Source organism: Juglans microcarpa x Juglans regia, chromosome 2S (genome assembly GCF_004785595.1).
Source record: "Juglans microcarpa x Juglans regia isolate MS1-56 chromosome 2S, Jm3101_v1.0, whole genome shotgun sequence".
NCBI lineage: Eukaryota > Viridiplantae > Streptophyta > Magnoliopsida > Fagales > Juglandaceae > Juglans > Juglans microcarpa x Juglans regia.
Window position 1 is genome coordinate 3526080 of NC_054597.1, and position 21714 is coordinate 3547793.

The 21714-nt window shown below is 32.8% G+C and overlaps 1 protein-coding gene across 1 annotated transcript; it reads left to right on the forward strand.

Moving 5' to 3' along the window:
* The first annotated feature begins 13379 nt into the window (after positions 1 to 13379).
* On the forward strand, positions 13380 to 14820 carry LOC121252300 (transcription factor MYB8-like). Its single transcript, XM_041151891.1, has 3 exons — positions 13380 to 13761; positions 13943 to 14072; positions 14248 to 14820. The coding sequence occupies exons 1-3, from the start codon at positions 13629 to 13631 to the stop codon at positions 14729 to 14731; spliced, it is 747 nt and encodes a 248-aa protein (XP_041007825.1). The 5' UTR covers positions 13380 to 13628; the 3' UTR covers positions 14732 to 14820.
* The last annotated feature ends 6894 nt before the right edge of the window (positions 14821 to 21714 follow it).

The window sequence follows — 21714 nt, forward strand, 5'->3', positions numbered from 1 at the left end:
TTAAATAGAGCATATATAATCGGCAAGAACGATTCAGCAGTACGTAGTTGTCGTTTTTTCGTATGGATTTGTGATGACCGTTAGATGGTACGTAGAGGAAGGTTTCAAAACCAACCGGTCCAAATGAAACTCATGTTTCAACTTTCACAGGTAGCTAATAGCTTATAATTAATTAATTTGCTGGGTGTTTGTATTTTTCGGCGTTGATTCTGAAGACACCATGCCAAAAAGTCAACAAAAAGTGATGAACAGTAACTAATTAAAATACCCATATATATATATACTTGGTTTGTATTCACAATCTATCTCAATCCATCTCAACTCATCTCACTACTATTCACTATTATTCGACAACTTTAACTCACAAATCTCACTACTATTTACAACATATCTCACTACTATTTACAACCTATCTCAACTCATCTTCGAATCCAAACGATACTTTAGTTGCCAGAAATTATATGTGCACTTAGAAATTTCATCCACTCTTTCTTTTAAAAAATAATCAATCTAAAATTTGTATAAAAAAATAATTTTTAATGATGAACGTTATTTTTATTTTAATAATAAAAAATTTATTTATCATCATTTTTCTTATCATCCTCTCAGCATTCTATGATGTGACATTAGAATGTTGAAAACTATTAGAGACTATAATAAATAGTCTTCAATCATCTAATACAACATTATGAGATGATAGAAAGATGATGAGAATTAGAATAATGAGTAGCATTACTCATAAAATAAAACTTACGCACCTTACAACTATTTATAATAGAATTTTCTATATATTTATTATATTTACATTACACTCGATTTTTTATTATTTTTGTTTTATTCCTGTTAAATTAAAAAAAAATTTCTACTCATCATCTATATATCACATATTTAATAAAAAAAAAAAATATATGTGATATGTGATGTACGTAGAAATGATAGTGACTCATTGAGTAAAATTTTTCTTAGCAATTTTAGTGATATGGTTGCATGATAATATACTATTCGTCATTTTTTTTTTCCTGATAATCTTGCCGCGACAGTTTCACGAAAAAAGAATTCTGAAATACTTTATGATATTTAAACGTACGATTTGTTGTCCTGATCTCTTTGTTGGTAATTAAGGTTAGTTCAGTGGGGGGAATCTCTGGTGCATATTTTTAATATTTAATTGACGAGTGAGCTTAATTTCATTTTAGTTTATAAGGAGCGTGAATTAATTCCCAAGAATTGTGGTACTAGTAGTACTACTGGTGCGCCACAAAACCTTAAATTAGTACATGATGTCCTGCTTGAATAACATTTGGGAGTGTATTTTCTTGTTGCTATTCGTGCCAATTTTACTATAATAAAAATAAATATTTGTAACAGATTATATTATAACAATAACTATTATTTATGTTAAAAATAAATTTATTTAAATAGAAAATAATTATTTAAACTGAAAATAATTAATTATAGTAAATTTATATGGACGTGCCGTTTCATTCTCGTATCCAGTACCTTCAAAAGTGTCTTGGTATTTGAAATATCGTAGTAGATTAAGCACTGAAACTTAAATGATGGTACTGTACATGCATGTGCGTGGTTGGAGACATAATAATATGAGAGTTGCTATACATCCGCAACTGCTCCGTTGCACACTATACACTTTATTTTTTATTTCATGTCAAACGCCTCATCTATCTCTCTCTCATCAAACTCTCTTACTCATCAGTTCGGTCTCTCTCTCATCAACTCTCTCTTACAATCCGATAGTATTTTGAATTCGGAAGATTTGGAATGAGTATTTTGGCTCATGCCGCGTAAGAGGTGGTTTGACTGATGCCAAATAGTAGCTGATGCAAAGTATTTTTCTAATAATTTTGTTATGATCAACCAGTAGCCTTAAAGCTCGAAAATATGACTGTAGTCACTACCAAAGCAGTAAAGTACATCAAAATAATCAGCCCAAAGCAGTTTATATTGCCAACAAGCTGTGCTCACTTGACAAGATTATGACTCGGAAAATTGGTTGGTCTGTGAATTTTTGTTCCAATATGCAAGCTAGGCATGCATTCAAGTACTTGGGAACAACATGCATGCATAACAGATCTTGAATCGCAAAGGTGAAAGGCTGGAAAAGTGCAGTACCGGTAGCTACTCTTAACTTTTGGCCGGTCTTAGAGAGAGATATATGTCAAGTAAAACTGCATGCATGCCTTCCTCGACCTTTCCTGCAATTGGAGTTAAGAGGATTAATGGTGTGGCAATCCATATGCATGCATGCATGCATGCGCGCGCAGGAATCAGAATATTGCTCCTGATGAGATTTATTAGGTAGCGAGAAATCGTGCAAGTTCACGAGGGTCAGGCCTGGGTTGAGATTATTAATTGGATAATGATAGGATTATTATTTTCTATAACTTATTTATTATTTTATTTTATTTTTATTTAATAGTTAAAGAAGTGACTATTAATAAATTTGTATATTTTTTTAAATTTTTTCTTAATATTAAGGATGTTAAAAAAATATTTAAAAAAATAATAAAAAGATAAAATTTTAAATACATTATAAAATAGTAAAAAGATGGTAGTGTATCATTAACCTTTTTAATTATGTAATGTTTGATTTTTCGTCTACCAATTAAAACTGGCCGTCAAATCCGACATGACGACCGACCACCTACATGCAAAAAGAGGATAGAAACATGAGTTAATATTTATTTTCTTTATTTGCAACCTACTTTAGTTGGTATATAATTAAGTAGCTAATTGCTACTTGACTAATTAAGACTAGCGACAAGCTAGCTTTTGAGATCTTTGTACTAGGTCATGTGGTGGTGTTTTGGATTTTACCAGCAGCAGCCTGGGTCATTCCTGGACTGGTTTCTGTTGAGTGGCATTCTGCTGTTTTTCTGCCGTTAGCTAGCTAGGTATCCTGTTTTAATTTTGTTGTCTTCTTTATTACTTACATCTAGGTTGATTCGAGAATTTTTTTTCTTTCCTTAGAATATAATAAGCCGTTGGGTTTTTGTTTAGTATATTTGTGTAGTAGTATCATGATTGAGCAATATAACAAAGGCAGTGAATGTAAGTAAAGAAATACTATTATGTCCACTTTTTTTTGATATTTACATTTGACTGCTGGTTAATTTTTTTTTTTTTAACTTAGTGATTAAGAAAGTGATTTTAAATGTATTGATATATTTTTTTTATTTTTTAAATATATTTAAATATGTTGAAAAATGTGAAAAGAAATTTTTTTTTTTTTTTTTTTTTTTTATGTTGGGCGGTATGCCCAGTGGTCAAGATGGGGCGGCATAGTAGCCGCACCCATATAAAAGTATTGCCATTGCCAAGTCTAAAATTTGACTAGAATCTTAACTTTTAGCTATAGTATTAACTTTTGCCTAGTTGAGTCCACATTGGATTAACTATCTTAAAGTGAAAATAATAATTTAATATTATTTTACAATTTTTTTTTATATTTTACAAATACACTTCATATATTAATTAATAATTTATATTTTACTTAAAATTATTGTTTCCTCAACCTATTTCTTATGCAATGTGCCTAAAATTGCAAGTGTAATCAAGAGGAAATCAAAAGACAAAAGGAATTGAGACAAAACTCAATTCTCATTCATGAAAAGGAATAAAAAATACAAATGCAGACCTACTAAAATTCAGACCTTCTGATCTGTCCACTACACTAAAATTCAGACCTACTAAAAACACTAAGAATGACACTATAACAGAAATTTATTTACAAGCAACAAGCCAAAACTGAGTCCACAGTCTACAAATAAATACCAACACATTTCTTTTAGGCACCAACACAGTCCACAATCTAACATTAGTATCCTCAACACAGTCCATAGTCCAACATATATAAAATGAACATTAGTATTAAGCAAGACAGTCCACAAATAAATACAAACACATTCCACAGTCCAACCAGTAACTTGGCTGCCTTCACTTCAGTTCCTGATCATACTCTGAGTAACTCAGTTCCAACTCTCTCTAGCCAATCTTACTCATTCACCACTGAGAATTAAGCAAGACAACTGAGACAAAAGACTGGAAAAAAGAAGCACCACAACCTAAATATTTTCATATACAGAATACTGTTATTATATTTGCTTTCAGATAAAAATAGTTTGTCAATGTAGTCCTCTCAGTCCTGCATATCATTTGCCAAGTAATGATGATTTAATGATTGATGGACAAGCAATGAAAATGGCTCTATTTCTTTTTTGCTTACGCTTTACCTCCAGATTCTACATCATTTGATAACTCGTGTACTTTTTCCTTTCTCTCTTTTTTTGTTTAGGCATGGAATGCATGCACTCAAGGATGAGTCACTACACTTCACGATTAAGATGTAAAATATGCCCATATAAAGTTAAGTTTGCTCATATGTGTTCTGCCTTGGAATAAAACTGCATAGATTCAAGCACACAATCTTCTTATATATACAATGGGTTTGATTCAAAGAGGATCAACACTGCTCACATATCTTCATTAGTATTTTTTGAATGAAATCGCTTCATTTAACAAGGCAGAGAAGATTCCAAGGAAATGTAAAATATATCTATGATATAAGGGAAAAAGATTAATTAAAGTGCCATATATAATTCTGTAACCATATTCCTTCTCAGTCAAAACAAAGAGACACTCGATTTTGTAATATTTTCCTTTTCACTTAGTTTTTATGAAGCAAGAGTCATAGAGTTGACAAATTCAGCAGCAAACTAGTTTTGCACCATGTTGCAAAGCATTGGATATCATCTCTACATCATAGCTTTGTAGTTTTGCATAATGTTGTGTATTAAGCACAATGTGCGGTTGGAAAGTTTTACATTTAGATTTGTGGTTGAAGCCAACAAACATGCCAACAACTTATTATACCAACCAAATTAGAAAAAAACCTTATTATACCAACCAATCACCATCTACAAATGAGCCAAAACAATCATCAAATTGAGCCAAAACAGTCCACAAATTATCCCAAAACAGATCACAAATACCCAAAACAGTCCACAAATTATCCCAAAATAGTTCACAAATTGCCAATACAGTCCACTAATTGCTCCATATTTAATCACAAGTAGCCAAAACAGTTCACTAAACCTGCAAGGAAATATTTGTGGCGTAAATCACTAAACCTGACATCTCGAGAAAGAAAACCCTTAAAAATTGAATGACATTTCGATTGAAGTGATGTATTGGCATATTGTAATCTTGACCCCCAATTCTATACCCATGGGATACATGCAGCATCAAGAACATTGCCAACATATGTAGCTATCAGAATTTGGATCATTCATTCAAAAAAGTAGACTCACATTTTCATCTCAGTGATTCTGATTCAAGCCCAAAAAGACCATGTAGAGCAAACAAGTGACAAAACCCTCCTTCACCCTCTTGATTCAGGCAGTGATTTCACATTTCCTAAACTAATGCTTGGAAATCCTTTAATTCATTTCCTTGAGTTTAAAAGTATCCATTTATCTGGGTCAAACGAAACTAGCCTTCGAGGTAGAAAATGCCTTCCGCTTTCACAAAGCAGAAGGCGGACAATGTTTTACGGTGCAAGCCAGCAGAAAACATTTTCAACATCATATTAAAGGTCTCAAGCAGATGGTGGGGAAAAGCAAAAATTTCCTGAAACAAAATTTCAAACAACAAAACATCTCCCACCTTATTTACAAAGCTTTTAACCCCTGAGCAACTCCCATGGAAGAATAAATACGGCACTCAATTAAACTTTTGTTAAGTTGAAGTTAATACTAGATCACAGACGGAATTTTTGGAATTTCCGTATCCCACGTCCAGACCAAGCCGAATTGAACTACTTGTATAATAATACTACTAAATAAAAGGTCATACATACAACGACGATCTTCAAACAAATCCATTAGGTAAAAAGAGCAAAAGAAACAAAATTTAGAGAGAAGATTGGAGGGGGGGGGGGATACGTACAGAGAGCATGAGAGGGGAATCGAGGATGGACGAGTGGGGACAGAGGAGGCATACGTATTTGCCGCTGAGCAGCTTCTTGTAGGAAGACGCATCATCGAGTGCTTCCAGGGCCAGATCCTCCACTCTTCGCTTCCTCTGCTGCGCCTCTCTCGCCTAGCTATCTCTTCTGAACACGCTCATCTCTCTCCCCTCTATTTTCCAGACGATTCAACTTTTCAATCAAACAATATATGAATGAAATAACACGGAGAAAACGGAAGAAAACAAACCCATATCAGCTTAGAGTCTGTGACATTCGATAATCTCAATCAAGGAAGAAAACAGAGAGAAGAGGGAGAGAATCAGTGAAAGGAAGAAAAACGGAGGAAGATGAGGGACGAACGAGGATATACGCGGGTCGAAGAGAGAGAAAAGAACGAGGGAACGAGCGTATAGCTTGCATTGACATTGGACTAGTCCAATGCCAATACTCTAAGTACCTCTATATTACTTGGAATGGAAAAATTGTTGCCAGATTAATCATTGTTTCAAGCTGGCCACTACTAATTACAATATTATATACTAGTTCTTTAAAGTGTATATATAAGTTTGAACTTTTCTTGGATTTTGATAAAAGATAATAGAGCCGATCTTAATTTAGAAATAACGTTTGATTTAAGTCTTGCCAACTCCGACGAAATGACCTTGTAGTGATGATCGAGACATCAGAAATTTTAGAGGGGGAGATTAATGTAGGATATAATAAAGTACTCATGATAGACTTGAGCTTTAATTTCTTGATCAATCGTTACATACCATACTAAAGTCAATTTCAATCCTAAGTACTGCATAAGTACAGCTTGCAGAGTCGTGCTATGTACAACGCGCGCGTCATAATAACCTAGCTAGCTAACAAGTATATTGAAGATTTAAAGGACAAGAATATATAAATATATATATATATATATATATATATATTTATACATACTAGTAGTTGGTACAGGGGACGTTTGCTTAATTTAATTAATTAAGAATATTATCATATTTAAATTATGTTAAAACTTTAATTATTTATATAATTTTATTTTTTTTAAAAGTATTTAACAAAATTTTATCATTTATTTAATGATAAAATATTAGTATTTTATAAATTAAATTTGATAATTTATTTATGATACGATATTTATATGTTAATTATTTATTTTAAATTAATTTAAATCAATATTTAAATTTTCACCATTGAATCAAATTTAGAGACTTATGATAAATGGTTGGATTTAAATCTCAAAAACTTTCATTTCCACCCCCTTCCCTTTCTCCCTCTCTCTCCTTCCGCTCATAAAAAAGTTACAAATTTGACTCAAATTTAATTTTTTTTCTTTTAGCCAATCACTCATTAATTGAAATCGACATTAAATTAGCTATCACATACTCTATAATAATAAAATATTATTATTCTTTATTATTAATATTTCTTTAATTAAATTATATATATCAACATTACTTATATTATAACTTGTTGATAAAATTATTGCATTATCATTTACTTTGGACGATGCATGATGGATGCTTTGATCTGTCATCGGTGAGCTACTGAAAGAAAACAAAGAAATTGAGAAATTTTGTACTTTCTTTCATCTCCTACACTCTTTTACCCAGCAACCAAATAAAGAAAACATAAAATAAATATCTTACGTCCTTTGATGAATTTTAGTTGTTCATTGTTTGAGCCACTTTATTTTTTTGACATTGCTAAGTCCACAGAAGAGTTTTACCGAAATTCTTTATTGAATGTTACAAATCTTTTTTTTATTTTTTTTATATTTTTTTCACTATTTTTTAACTATTTAAATATTTTTTAAAAATAAAAAAAATCACATATTCATTTAAAAAAACTTATTTAATCATTAATTAAAAAAAATTAAAAAAATTTCTGGAAAGGATTTCAGTAGACATGTTATGTGGGAATAGTGTTTTCCTTCATCAAAATCCAAGATCGGCAATACCATTTCTCTCTCATGCCACCTCTCCTTAGCCAACCGCCATCGCATGTCGACGGTATCACGAAATGTAAAGATAATATGATTTTTTAAATAAAATTAATTAGTCAATATTTAATGCACAAGAGCAAAAAAATAAATTTTAACAAGCATTATAATGATAACAAAACGTTACAGTAATATGAGTAATATAAAAATTAAAAGATTTTGGATATTCTAGCAATAGTTTTCTTAGCAAAATATATGAATTGTAGAATTCAACCACACTACTCAATGACCCAGGGAGCACTGAAAAAATACAGTCTTTTATTTCTATATTGCTCTTATTTTTTTTATCATTAAAGTAATTAAGTCTCTTCTATTTTAGAAACTCCAAAAATATTATAATGGTAGAAAATTATTTTATCTAAATGTTTTAGTTAATTAAGAATATTATGAGATTTAAATTATATTAAAAACTCTAATTATTTATATGGTTTTACTCTCTTGAAAATATTTAACAAAATTGTATCATTTATTTAATGATGAAATATTAGTATTTTATAAATTAAAGTTGAATTTATATTTAAATTATCTATTTTAAGTTAGTTTATTTGTAATGTTTTAACCTCCACTGTTGGATCAATTTTAGAGATTCAAGATGAAGGGTTGAGATTTAAAGTCCCAAACCCTAACTTTTTCCCTCATTTTTTCCTTTTCCCTCTCTCTCCTCCCTCCTTCCCTCCAGCCGCACGCCCCTCTCCCTCTCCCTCTCTCTTCTCCTTGGCTCCTCCCAGCGTCGCTGGCCACCGCTACCGTGCCACCACCAAGCCTAGTCACTGGCGACCTTACCCACGCCGAGCTCCTCCCCACAGACCTCTCTCTCTCCCCCCGGCAACAGGTCGAAGCTCGTAGCCCTCTCTCTTCCTCTATACGCATAGGTTTCTCCCCGTAGAGCCGCCGTTAGCCAACCCTACGACACCGCACCACCACCAGCAACCTTGTCCTTCGCCGGGTGACCAAACCCTACCGTCGAAACCCCTTAGCAGCTCCTCCCTTAGCCGCATGCGAGTAACCCGAAATGGGTCTCAATGCACGGGTTCTCCACCCTTGCGCCATCGCGACTTAGTCCCTGCTCCACCAAGCACCACCACCGAGTTCCCCTCATGCTATGGACCACTTCCATGGAACTCACCACCCATAGCTCCTCCCTAGCCCCACCACGCAGCGGCTCTACACGTACGGGTTTCTTCCCGTAGTGCCGCCGTTAGCCAAGCCCATGCCATCGCACCACCATGACAGCCTAGATCTGTCGCCTACAACCCACGACGCCACCATCATCTCCTCCATCACCAGAGGGTACCCTGGTGCCCAGCCCTATACCTCTCCCATTTTGTAATTTTGTAAATTTGTATATTTTGTGATTTTGTAGAATTAGGATGATTTACGGTGAGTTTGTGATCATTCTACGATGATTTTGAGATGATTTCAGTGAGTTTGGTTTGTATTTGCTGTGATTTTGTAATCTGTTGTTATGATTTTTGTTATCTGTTGTTGTGATTTTGTGATATTTTTGTGGTGATTGTGTGATCTGTTGTAGTGATTTTGTGATTTATTGTGGTGATTTTGTGGTATTTTGTGAAGAATATTGATTTTAGGATGTAGAGAGGAATGAAGAAGAAAAACATAAAATAAGAGTACTGTTCATTAATGTTCATACTGTTCATTGGCCAATAGATGCTGTTAAGTATAAGGAGATATTATTATAAAGTATTTAAGGCTTAGATGTGACTTTTTATATCGTCATGAATGTTATTGAAGCTAATAACCACAATCAGAACTATAAGATTTAAGTCATGCATGTCACTTATAAATTAACAACATACAAGTCGTACTTGGAAATAGTCAGGATTATAAATACCAATTACGAGTGCTTGTATTCATGTACTCAAAGATACATTAGCAACGATGATCGATATATTCTATTTGCAACGGATTGAAATTGTTGCAGAAATTGACCATTACCAACGAAAATATTTCTGGTTGGGATTGAGTTTTGCTCGCGCGGCTTTTTCAACAAATGATGATCAACGAAGTAAAATCGTTGCATTAATTAGACAACTGCATCCAGAAATTGATTATCACCAACGTCGAGCGCGCGATCGACATGATCATATATAATTCGTTGCAAAAGCCCTACGCTCGCTCTGTTGCAGTGATGAGAAAATGACCTTACATATGTATATCATAGATTTAAAAAATGGTCAGGAGAGGTTGTAGTTATGTATTGGATTAAATATGGCAGAAGATGAGTTGTGAATTATAAGATCCTATATCTATATGGCCGGTGTCAGTACTATATATGGAAAATAAGACTAGCTAGTAATGACCGGAAATTCTAATGATAAAATTTAGGTAGAACTTTACATGAAGACGATAGCTGGCTAGCTTACTGGGGTTGGTTATAGATTTTCGATATATCGTTCTCTCATCAGCATTTAGATCTACAATAACCTTTTGTGTGTGTGTTTTTCTTTCTTTCTAAAGATGGAACCGACAGGTTTAAGGGGCAGGTTTGACTGTGAGATACACAGATGATCAAGTTGATCAGTGAATTGAGATATATATTAATTTTCGTTTATGTGATGATAAACATACCGCGCGCGTGCATGCAGCATGGTTCAAGTTGAATATTCATTCTTTCAAAATAAAAAAAAAAAGTTGAATATTCACAGGTTATTATATAAGCTGCAACGTCGGGACCGGGAGTGTAAATGAAGACCTTGTACTGCCCATGATAAATTAAAGATTTTGTACAAGTTTTCCCGAATCACATCACATGGGGGGAATTAATTAGCATTAGCTAATTAAGTTAGCATAAGTTAATTGGTAGGCATAAGTTAGCATTAGCTAGGAATTAATTAATGTCATGATCAGCATATATATATATATATATATATATAAGGCCGTATCATGCAGTCTACGCATCAGCTTGGCTGGAATTAGTAATTAATTAAGCTAATTCCGCCTATGATCATATATATTCATCATCATGTATACCAGCATTAAACGATCGTGGCCTTTTGTGATTAGGTAGTGTAGCTTCGAATCCGACAGTGGCTGCCAGCTTGATCTGTCCCTTATTTTCATTCACTAGTTGTCTCAGCCGGTTTCTATTACATGATGATTGATGATTAGATTTATTTATTTTTCCCGAGAAAGTTTATCTCGCATGCGAAGGAGATGATCGTTACAACTTTACATTTACTTCAACATTTAAATTTAGGATAATGATACATTTATACCTCCTTTACTACTGGGTTTTTTTTTTTTTTTTTTTCAATTTTTTTCTTTTGCTCCTTGAATTTGGATTAAAAATATCAGAATATGATCTTTTTACATAATCTAAAAGAAAGTAAATTCAATCAATTAACGTAATCATATAATTTAATTAAAAATAAATTCAATTTTATAAAAATTAATCTTCTTTTACTCTTTGAGTTAATTTTTATAAAATTAAATTTATTTTGAATTAATTTACATGATTATATTGGTTGATTGAATTTATTTTTATCTAGATTATGTAAAAAGATCATATTCTAAAATTTTTAATTCAAATTCTAATAGCAAAAGAAAAAAAATAACTAAATTGTAAAACAGTAATAAAAGAAGTGTAAATATAACATCATCCTTGATTCTAAAACAATATTTAAAAAGTTGGCAATTAGGTTTACGCCTTACGGTCAGCGAGCAGGGAAAATAATGGATTAATAATATTGGTGATCGATAATGCGCATGGCAGCATGGTCAAGTCTACCTTAAATCTAGAAAGTGCAACAAACTTAAATCTAGATAGTCCCAAACCTAGCTACCAGCTTGACTCAACCCCGTCCAACATTTTCATCACGCTTCCGGCGGACTGCATGCTATCATCGGCCGCGTCATTAATTATATTAGAGAAGTACTGTTAGATATAAGAAAATTACATAAAAATAAATTTATAAATTAATATGGTTTAATATGATCTATTAGATCTATTTTATAATAATATTAATTTTATAATTTAACGTATTACATTAATCAAATCACATTAGTTTATAAATTTATTTTTATATCATTATTTTTTAATATATTTTTTATTATATTATAATACCACTTTTCCCGATGGCCGCTCCTGATCTCCGTCTCGTACGCACCTGCTTGTAAGAGGATTTGTGTTGGCTAGTGAGAATTAGATTTTAACAAAAAGGTTCAATTATCAATCATTTCTGGCTTAAGTTTTGATTATTTCGCTAGTCATCGATATTTTTCGTGGCAAGATATTAATTGAAACTCATCCAAAAGCAGTACGCCGTCAGATCAATTCACCGGCCGGGGCGACTATATATATAGCCTTGACTTGATCTTTGAATAAATGATCAAAACAATAGCCACCAAAAGTGCCGGCCACTCACAGTGACCCCTGTGATCAATTAATTCAAGTCATAAGATTTTTAGTACCAGTGGTAGTAATAGTACTATATATATATATATATATATATATAGAGTAATGCTAGATATAAGTATCAAATAGACAAATCTCATACAAGCCTTTTATAAAATAATGGATCTCACTAATAAATAATAATTTTTTTTTACACTTTTTTTAAGTGGGGTTTATTTTTTTACAAAAGTTTGTATAGAACTTGTCTATTTAAAATTTATATAAATCATTTCTCATATATATATATATATATATATATATATATATATATATATATATATATATATATATATATATATAAACACGCACACATTGAGCTTGACAGGATGATCTCTTAATCTTATAAATCGCTGCACCGGCTAGCTGTTTCCACCCATGCAATGATCATGCATGTTGATTCAATCTGCATTTCCAGCCATTGCGAAGAAAGCTGAGACTGGTAATATTTTTTTAAGGTTAGTATGATTTGTTTTCGCTGATAAGATGAAAGGAGTTGAAATAAAAGTTAAAAATTAAATAATATACTATTATAATATTTTTTTTGTTTTAAAATTTTAAAAAGTTGAATTATTTATTTTATTTTATATGAGAATATGAAAAAATTATAATAATTAAATAAGATAATATGAGATGAGTTGAGAAGTTGTAATTATTAGTTCTCGTTTATTTTATTACTTATTATTTTTTGATCCATTATTTTAAAAGTAATATTGTTACATAGATACAATAATAAAGTATCTGAGCGTCGCGTAATTATTTTAAAAAAAAAACAGAATTTATTATTAAAAAATTAATTTTTTTTATATATATCTAGTATTTATTTACTAGTTTTAAAAAGATATTTATGCGACACTTACCATTTTAAGATTACAAATTATATCATTTCTCTTATTTTAATACGTAATATTACAAGTGAAAATGACATGCATTGCCATCCATACTTACGGCAAGCAGTAAGAGGTACCGTTGATAACAGTGAAGTACTATCCTCTTCAACCGTAGGACTGTACGACCCACCTAATTCAAGCCAAAACCACCGGTCCAAGTCAACAACCTTCCCCCATCCCCACTTCCTCATCACAACTATATCTACGCCCATACCTTGCAAGTTCTTGGCCCGTCTCCCTCTCTCTCTCTCTCGGCCTGCATTAATTTCTTGGAGTTTCCGAAAAGACTAGGGATCGAGATAATTGAAGACGGATCGAAGACAACACACTAGTCCAATGAGAAAACCTTGCTCTAACAAAGAAGGCACCAACAACAAAGGTGCTTGGTCCAAGCAAGAAGACCAAAAGCTTATCGACTACATCCGAACCCACGGCGAAGGCAGTTGGAGTTCCCTCCCAAAGGCTGCAGGTAATTTGCCATTGAAAATTTATTATAATAACTACCTTGGTGGTCGATCATGTTCATGAATTTCTTTTGATTTGGTGGGAAATTAAGATCGATCGATGGAACAGCTTCTTCTTAACTCTTTCTTAATTTCTTTGATTTTTTAATCACCTAATTAATTAACTTGTTTATTCTCGTGGACTAGGGTTGGATCGTTGTGGTAAAAGTTGCAGGCTGAGATGGATAAATTATCTGAGACCAGATATCAAACATGGCAACTTTGGTCAAGATGAAGAGGACCTCATCATCAAGCTCCATGCCCTCCTAGGCAATCGGTACATATCTACTGATCGAATAATATCTCAGCTTTTCTTTGACATACATGCATCAATGAACTTGATCGAAGATATACATACATACAGCTTGTGTATATATATGCATCTGCGTTCGCACGCGTCATGTAAGTCATTTTCTAACAAATGGTCGTACGTACGTACGTGTGACTGTTAGGTGGTCGCTAATAGCAGGAAGATTACCTGGGCGGACAGACAACGAAGTAAAGAACTATTGGAACTCTCACATCCGGAGAAAGCTAATAAGCATGGGAATTGATCCAAATAACCATAGGCTAAACCAGCAGATCATTAATCCTCCTCGCCCTCAACCCAAGTGCGTCAAGGTTGTTTCGGTAGCTGCGACAACGTCTTTAGTATCCTCTGAGTCAACGAATTATGATCATGACAGTAAGCCGCCGCCGCTCAAATCCATCGGCAATGCCGATCATAGGGTTTCTGACGGTAGTGCCAGTAGTAGTGTTGATCAAGACGAGATGCCAGCTGCTAATTCCTTGGCCTTGAATCTGGATCTCACAATTGCCTTTCGGCCTTCTCCCGTTACCCAGCTCGTGCAAGAGAAGCGGCAAAGTTCCATCTCCATGAGTACGAAGCAAGTAGAAAGGGAACCCGTTCTGGTCCCTACGCTCCTCCTTTTTTAGATATAACATGATATTGCAATTTATATTTATAGATTGAACATATCATATTGTTCTAATTAATGCTTGCAGGTCCGGGAATCGGATCGAGAAAGAATTTTTCAGTTGATAATTTCAGTTTGTATATGTATAGGTTGACAAAAAAAAAAAAAAAAAAGCATCAAGCCATGCGAGGTGAAGAGTTCCAATTAACAGGGATTTGATAGTTACAAATAGCTTTTATAGTTACAATTAATGCAGGGATTTGATTAAGCTCTCTGACGAATTAAAAGGTCATAGGCCAGTGAATTCAAATAAAAAAATAAAATGGGCTTCGTATAATTCATTATTATCTACAAATATTTTTCCAATAGTATTGAATATTTAATAAATATTATAAAATACAAAGCGTCTCTTTATATATTGTTGATAGATTCTAAATACTCACTGTATTCTCATTCTACCTTTATTTCACTAGAATAAGGCAGTATTGTCCATCAATTTCTTATTTTTTCTTTTAAAACAAAGTAAAGGATGATTCAAGCGTGATAAAATTGTCAGATTTGATGTGATAGAGTAAAAGTGAGATGAGAGCATAATGCTTGATACCACTGCTCTACATTGTTTTTTTTTTTCTTTTCAACTCAAAATCCTCAAATTCGAATAAAAATTTCAAAACATAGAAAAAAAATGAAAAGGATAATTAATCTACTCAAGACATATATATAGTACATTGGAAATAATTTTTCCCCCCCAAAATGGCTTCCAAGGCCAACTGCGGTTCCTGCGTGAATTAATGGCATACATGAGCTTCATTATTGGAAGTAGTTAAGACTACTGTACCAGAGCCTTTTGGAGGAAGGAAGAGCATTAGTATTAGTTTCATTAGAATCATCTTTAAAATTTAGTTAAAAGTGTATATTTTTTATAAATTCAAAACCATTCAACTATTCAAGCTATAATTCCATATTGGATTAATCAAAATAATAATATATTTTTATTTTTTTAATAATAATATTTATAACTTTTTTTCATATTTTACAATTACATTAACTATATGTTAATTAATAATTTAATTTTTACTTAAATTATTTTTTCCAACTAATTTTTTTCTCAACATATTTTACAAATACACTAACCATGGGTTTGATATTTTAGAATAAAATATCACTTTTGAAAATGAACAATACATCTTCAAATATGAAGAAACAACCCTGTTTGGATTCAAAAAATGTTTTATCTCATCTCATTATTACAATTTTCTCAAATTCCTACACAAAATATAATAAGCAATTCAACTTTTTCAAATTTCAATTCAAAATTTTCAAATCCTAAAACAATATATAATAATATTAAAAAAATAATATTTTAACAATATTTTTTTCAATTTTCATATTTCATCTAAAATCATCTCATCTCATCTATGAATCCAAACCAACCTAAAATATTGTAGCTCATATTTGAAATTACTAGCATTTGATTACTTTAATGAAGATGATTCTATTTCTATTTCTTTAAATTTTGAAGATGAAATAGCCAGTGCTCTTTGATAAAAGGGAAATCGAGAGAGAGAAACCAAGAGAGAATTCTGGAATACCTCATTACATTAAAAAGAATAATATTTACAGAGTATTTATATTGGAATAGAAAATGAACTAAAGAGCACTCTAGCTTACAGTGCACGTGATTGTAGTTAAGTGAGAATTAAAAATTAATACAATATATACTAATAGCCCCCCTCAAGTTGGATTGTGAAGATTAAGAACACCCAGCTTGCACAAAAGACTACAAAATCTATCGGAACCTAAAGGTTTAGTAAAGAAATCTACTAATTGATGTTCAGAAGAAATATAAAAAGTTACAAGATCTTTATTTTTAACCAAATCTCTAACTAGATGGCAGTCTATTTCAATGTGCGTAGTTATTTCATGAAAAACTGGATTAACAGCAATGTGAAGTGCTACTTGGCTGTCATAATAGAGAACTGGTGCTGATGAAAAATTAATCCCAAAGTCAATGAAAATAGATAGGAGCCACTTGATTTCACAGTAGGTAGAGGCCATAGAGCGATACTCAGCCTTTGTAGAAGATCGTGAAATAGTAACTTGCTTTTTGGATTTCCAGGAGATTAAAGAATCTCCAAAAAAGATACAAAAACTAGTAATTGAGCGTTTGGAATCTTGATAGGTGGCCCAATCAGAGTCACAGAAACCCTTCAACTGCAAGGAAGAGTTGCTGTGGAAGAATAAACTTTGTCCTGTAGTAGCCTTGATATATCTCACAACTCGAACCATTACATCATAATGTGACTGACGGGGCTGATCCATGAATTGACTCAATGTGGCAACAGAAAAAGATAAGTCAGGTTTAGTAAGAGTTAAATAAAGAAGACGACCAATTAATCGTCTATAAGAAGCTGGATTATCAAGTAAAATACCTCCAGAATCAGTTTTAGAAAGTCTTAGATTTTGATCCATTGGACTGCCAGCAGGCTTGACTATTAATAAACCAGCATAAAAAACAAAATCAAGTGCGTACTTTCTCTGAGAAAGAGATATGCCTTTAGTGGATCATGCAACTTCCAGTCCCTAAAAATATTTCAAAGGACCAAGATCTTTTAACTTGAAATGCAAATTGAGAAAGTGCTTAAGGGCAATAACAGATGGAGAATGAATAGAAGCAATGACAATATTGTTGACATATTCCAACAAAACCATAAAAGATGCACCAGAACATTTGGTAAATAAAGAATAATCAGATTTTGATTGAATGAAACCATAAGCAATTACTGTGGATGAGAATTTAGATAACCATTGACTAGAGGCTTGTTTCAAGCCATATAGAGATTTGAGCAATTTACAAACCCGAGTATCTCCAGATTTAGAAAAACCTAGAGGAAGCTTCATATACACTTCTTTATCCAAATGGCCATGAAGGAATGCATTATGGACATCCAATTGATGCAATTCCCAGTTATTAATAGCAGCTAAGGCAAGAAAACAGCGAACAATAGTTAGTTTTGCAACAAGTGAAAAAGTATCAAAATAATCAATATCTTCGCGTTGAGTGTATCCCTTTGCAACCAACCCAGCCTTATACCTTTCTAAAGTGCCATCAGATTTCAACTTACATTTATAAACCCATTTACAACCAAATTGGTTGCTTCCCAGGGGGTATTTCAGTGAGGATCCAGGTTTTATTTTCTTCAAGAGCAATAATCTCAATTGCCATTGCATCCCTTTAATGAGGGTATGATATGGCTTGATGGAAGAATTGGGGTTCATAAAGGGAATCAACAGAAGCACAAAAGTATTGATAGGAGGGTGAAAAATTAGAATATGACAAATAAGAAGAAATAGGATAAAGAATACCTGATGAAGAAGAACCATCAACCAGAGGAGATGGAGTAATTATTGCATTTGAGAGCAAGGAACAATGGTAATGCTGCAAATAATCAGGTGTCTTTCTATTTCGTGTAGATCTTCTAAGAGGTACTGGTGGTATGGTGGTTTGGGTGGAATCATGAGAGGGGGAAGAAGAAAGTGGAATATGAGAGGAATGAGGGGATTTAGAAGGTAAGGAACATGAAAGTGAAACATCGGAAAGAGGAATGGGTTAAACAAGATCTAATGAAGGAAAAATATTCTGTGTGTCAAAAGTCAGGTGATGATATGGAGAATTTGATTTAAAAGGAAAAATATGTTCATGAAATATGACGTCTCAAGAAACAAGAATTTTATAAGTATGAAGGTTGTAAAGTTTGTATCCTTTGATGCTAGTAGGATATCCAAGAAAGACACAAACTTGAGCTCGAGCAGAAAATTTATGGGATAGAGAAGTACCAAGGGAAGAAGCATAATAGAGGCAACCAAAAGTTTTAAGGTGAGTATACTGAGGTTTAACAGAAAAAAGTACTTCATATGGTGATTTGTTATTTAAAGCAGGGGTATGTATTCTATTAATAAGGTAGACAACAGTGAGGATGCAATCACTTCAAAAATGTAAAGAAATATTTGATTGAAAACGAAGAGATCTACCAAAATTAAGAATATGTTGATGTTTTCTTTCAACAATAATATTTTGTTGAGGAGCGTATACACAACTAGAGAAAAAAATTTTCATATCAAATTCTAAACCATTACCAATATAGACGGATTTGATTCTACAATTAAATTGAGTCACCACAAAAGTAAAAAAAGATTGTAAATATGATTGTGTTTCAAATTTAAATTTTAGCAAATAGATCCAAGTACAACGACTGTAATCATTGACAATAGTAAAAAAAAAAAAAAATTGAAACCATCATATGAAATAACTGAAAAAGGTCCCCAGATATCACAATGAATGTATTCAAAAAGAGAACTAGTAGTAGAAGAACTCAAGGGAAAAGAAAGTCGTTTCTGTTTAGCAAGTGGACAGACATCACAATGAGTATTATTTGTAGAGCAAGGTATATCAAAAGCTAGGGTATGCAATCCAGAGTTAGAAATATGTCTCAAACGACAATGCCAAAGATAATAATTGTTTTTGACAACATTACAGTGAGAAAATGTATTTGAATTACAAGAAACAGAACTGTTGAAAATATGCAGCAATGATATAAATCTTGAGAAATTTTAGCTACTCCAATTGTCTTCCAATTGAAGAGGTCCTGCATGTAGTAAAAATCATGTAAGAAAATAAGAAAACAAGATAATTGAGAAGTTAGTTTGCTAACAGAGACAAGATTAAAGGTAAATATAAGAACATAAAGAACATCAACTAACACTAAAGAATCAGAGAGTCTAATCGTTCCTTTGTGTGTGACTTGAGTGTAAGAACCACTAAGTAATTTCATAGAGATGTTAACAGGAATTGGTGGTGATGTAAAAAAATGAAAGAGAACTAATCATATGATCACTTGCCCAAAATTAAGAATCCAAGATTGTGAACCAACAACAAAGAATGTTGAAGATATACCTGAAAAGGGTTGTGCAGAGGTTGATGGTGCAGTGGAGCTAGTAACAATAGAAAGTATTGTACCTACTTGATTCACAGATGAAATATTAGTTTGAGGTTGAAGAAAATTAATGAGTTGTTGACATTGCTCGGGAGAAAAAGGAAAATGTGGAACCTAACCAAATCAGGAACAGATTGGTTAGCAATAGTCGGATTGGCAGTGGCCTGATTAGGGTTTCGATACTTTGCTCTATATCTTGGTGGATAACCATGGATCTTATAGCATTTGTCAATGGTATGACTTGAGAGGCCACAATGAGTACAGTAAGGGCGATCTTTACGAGGAGCCAATGGCTTACCAATCTTGGATCCAACCACAGAGCCTTTGACTAGAATCGCGATTAGTCAACCTAGCAATAGCCTTATTAGAAGATAAAGAATTAGATGAAATTTCTCGCTGCTTTTCCTCTTGAAGGATAAGCGAGAACACTTTGTTAATCAGAGGAAGGATCAGAGAGCAAAATTTGACTACAGAGATGTGCATAAGACTCATTAAGTCCCATTAAAAATTGCACGACATAGTCCCCTTGTTGATATTCAACAATCTTTTTGATAGCTCCATAAGAACAAAGAGGCATAGGGCGAAAATGAATAATTTCTTCCCAAAAACTTTTCAATAGTGTAAAATAAGAACTTACAAATGCATAAGCTTGAAGCAAATAGGCAATAGCCTTCCTGATCTGGAAAATGCGAGGTTGATTGCTCTGTGCAAACCGTTTCTTTAAGTCGTTCCACATCTCTTCAGGATAATTGATGTAAAGAACAAAAGGATGTGATTTCTTTGGACAAACCATGAAGCAACTAAGAAAGAACAACATTATTGCACTAAATCCAAGCGTGATACATAGGATCACTCTCAAAAGGTGTGGGCAAAACACCATCAACAAAATAGAGTTTATTTTTGGCAATAAGGGTCATGGACATGGATCGGTTCTATATGAGAAAATTATCACCAGTGAGGGGTTGGGAGACGAGCACCACGCTGGGGTGATCTCGATTCTGAAGATAGTATGAATTCGAATAATCCACAGAAAGGGAAGGAGCAGAAGGGGAGGACGAAAAGGAGGAGGGGGAGCAGGAGGTGGTTCTATAGTTGGAGTGGTCATGACGATGCTTCAATGGGCTAGGGTTAAGGTTTCATCGCAACTGATACCATGATAAGAGGGAAATTGAGAGAGAGAGAAACCAAGAGAGAATTTTGGAATACCTCATTACATTAAAAAGAATAATATTTATAGAGTATTTATATTGGAATAGAAAATGAACTAAAAAGCACTCTAGCTTACAGCGTGCGTGTGTGTAGGTAAGTGAGAATTAAAAATTAATACAATATATACTAATACTCTTGCTGTCAAATTAGCTACTCGGAGCACGATTTCCAGTCATGGTAAATTGTAATAGTATGGGCCATCACTACAAAGCAATAAAATCTTTGAAATTTGTGAAGAGTTTATGAACAAGACAGTACTACCGTGAAAAAACGATGATCGAGAAAGTAAAAGTAAATGCAAGGAGATCAGGGTATAAAATTAACTTAATTCGGTAACATGTCTGTATCTATAAAGTTGTAGCAGATTTTATTGTTTTGAAGATTAATTACAAAATATATTTTAGGGCAAAATTTACTATTGAGAATCTTCAGATGACCTATATTATTCATTAAGTACATATCTATAGTATCACATGATAAAAATCTTAATTTTTACTTTTTTAGTTATTCGCTTGAACATAGTGTCAGCACGTCTCAAAAGAACTCTTTGTCCGACATTCACCCGAGTGAACTCTTTGTCTGAGTTTCACTCGAGCTACCTGTTGTGTAAACATTGAGCAAACTTTCTACCCGACGCCTCCTCTAATCTCAAATAATTATTAAGCAATCCAATATATAATAGTTATTTTACAAGCCAATAATAGTTATTTTGAATCTAAAAAATTAAGCCAAATTTTTAATAAAATTTTATCATTTTATATTTAAATATTATTATCATTTATAAATTCAAGCATTAATG

Coding starts and splice junctions, on each gene's coding strand:
- LOC121252300 (XM_041151891.1), top strand. CDS start 13,629: ATGAGAAAACCTTGCTCTAACAAAGAAGGCACCAACAACAAAGGTGCT. Junction 13,762..13,942: donor TTCCCTCCCAAAGGCTGCAG/GTAATTTGCCAT, acceptor CTCGTGGACTAG/GGTTGGATCGTTGTGGTAAA. Junction 14,073..14,247: donor CATGCCCTCCTAGGCAATCG/GTACATATCTAC, acceptor TGTGACTGTTAG/GTGGTCGCTAATAGCAGGAA.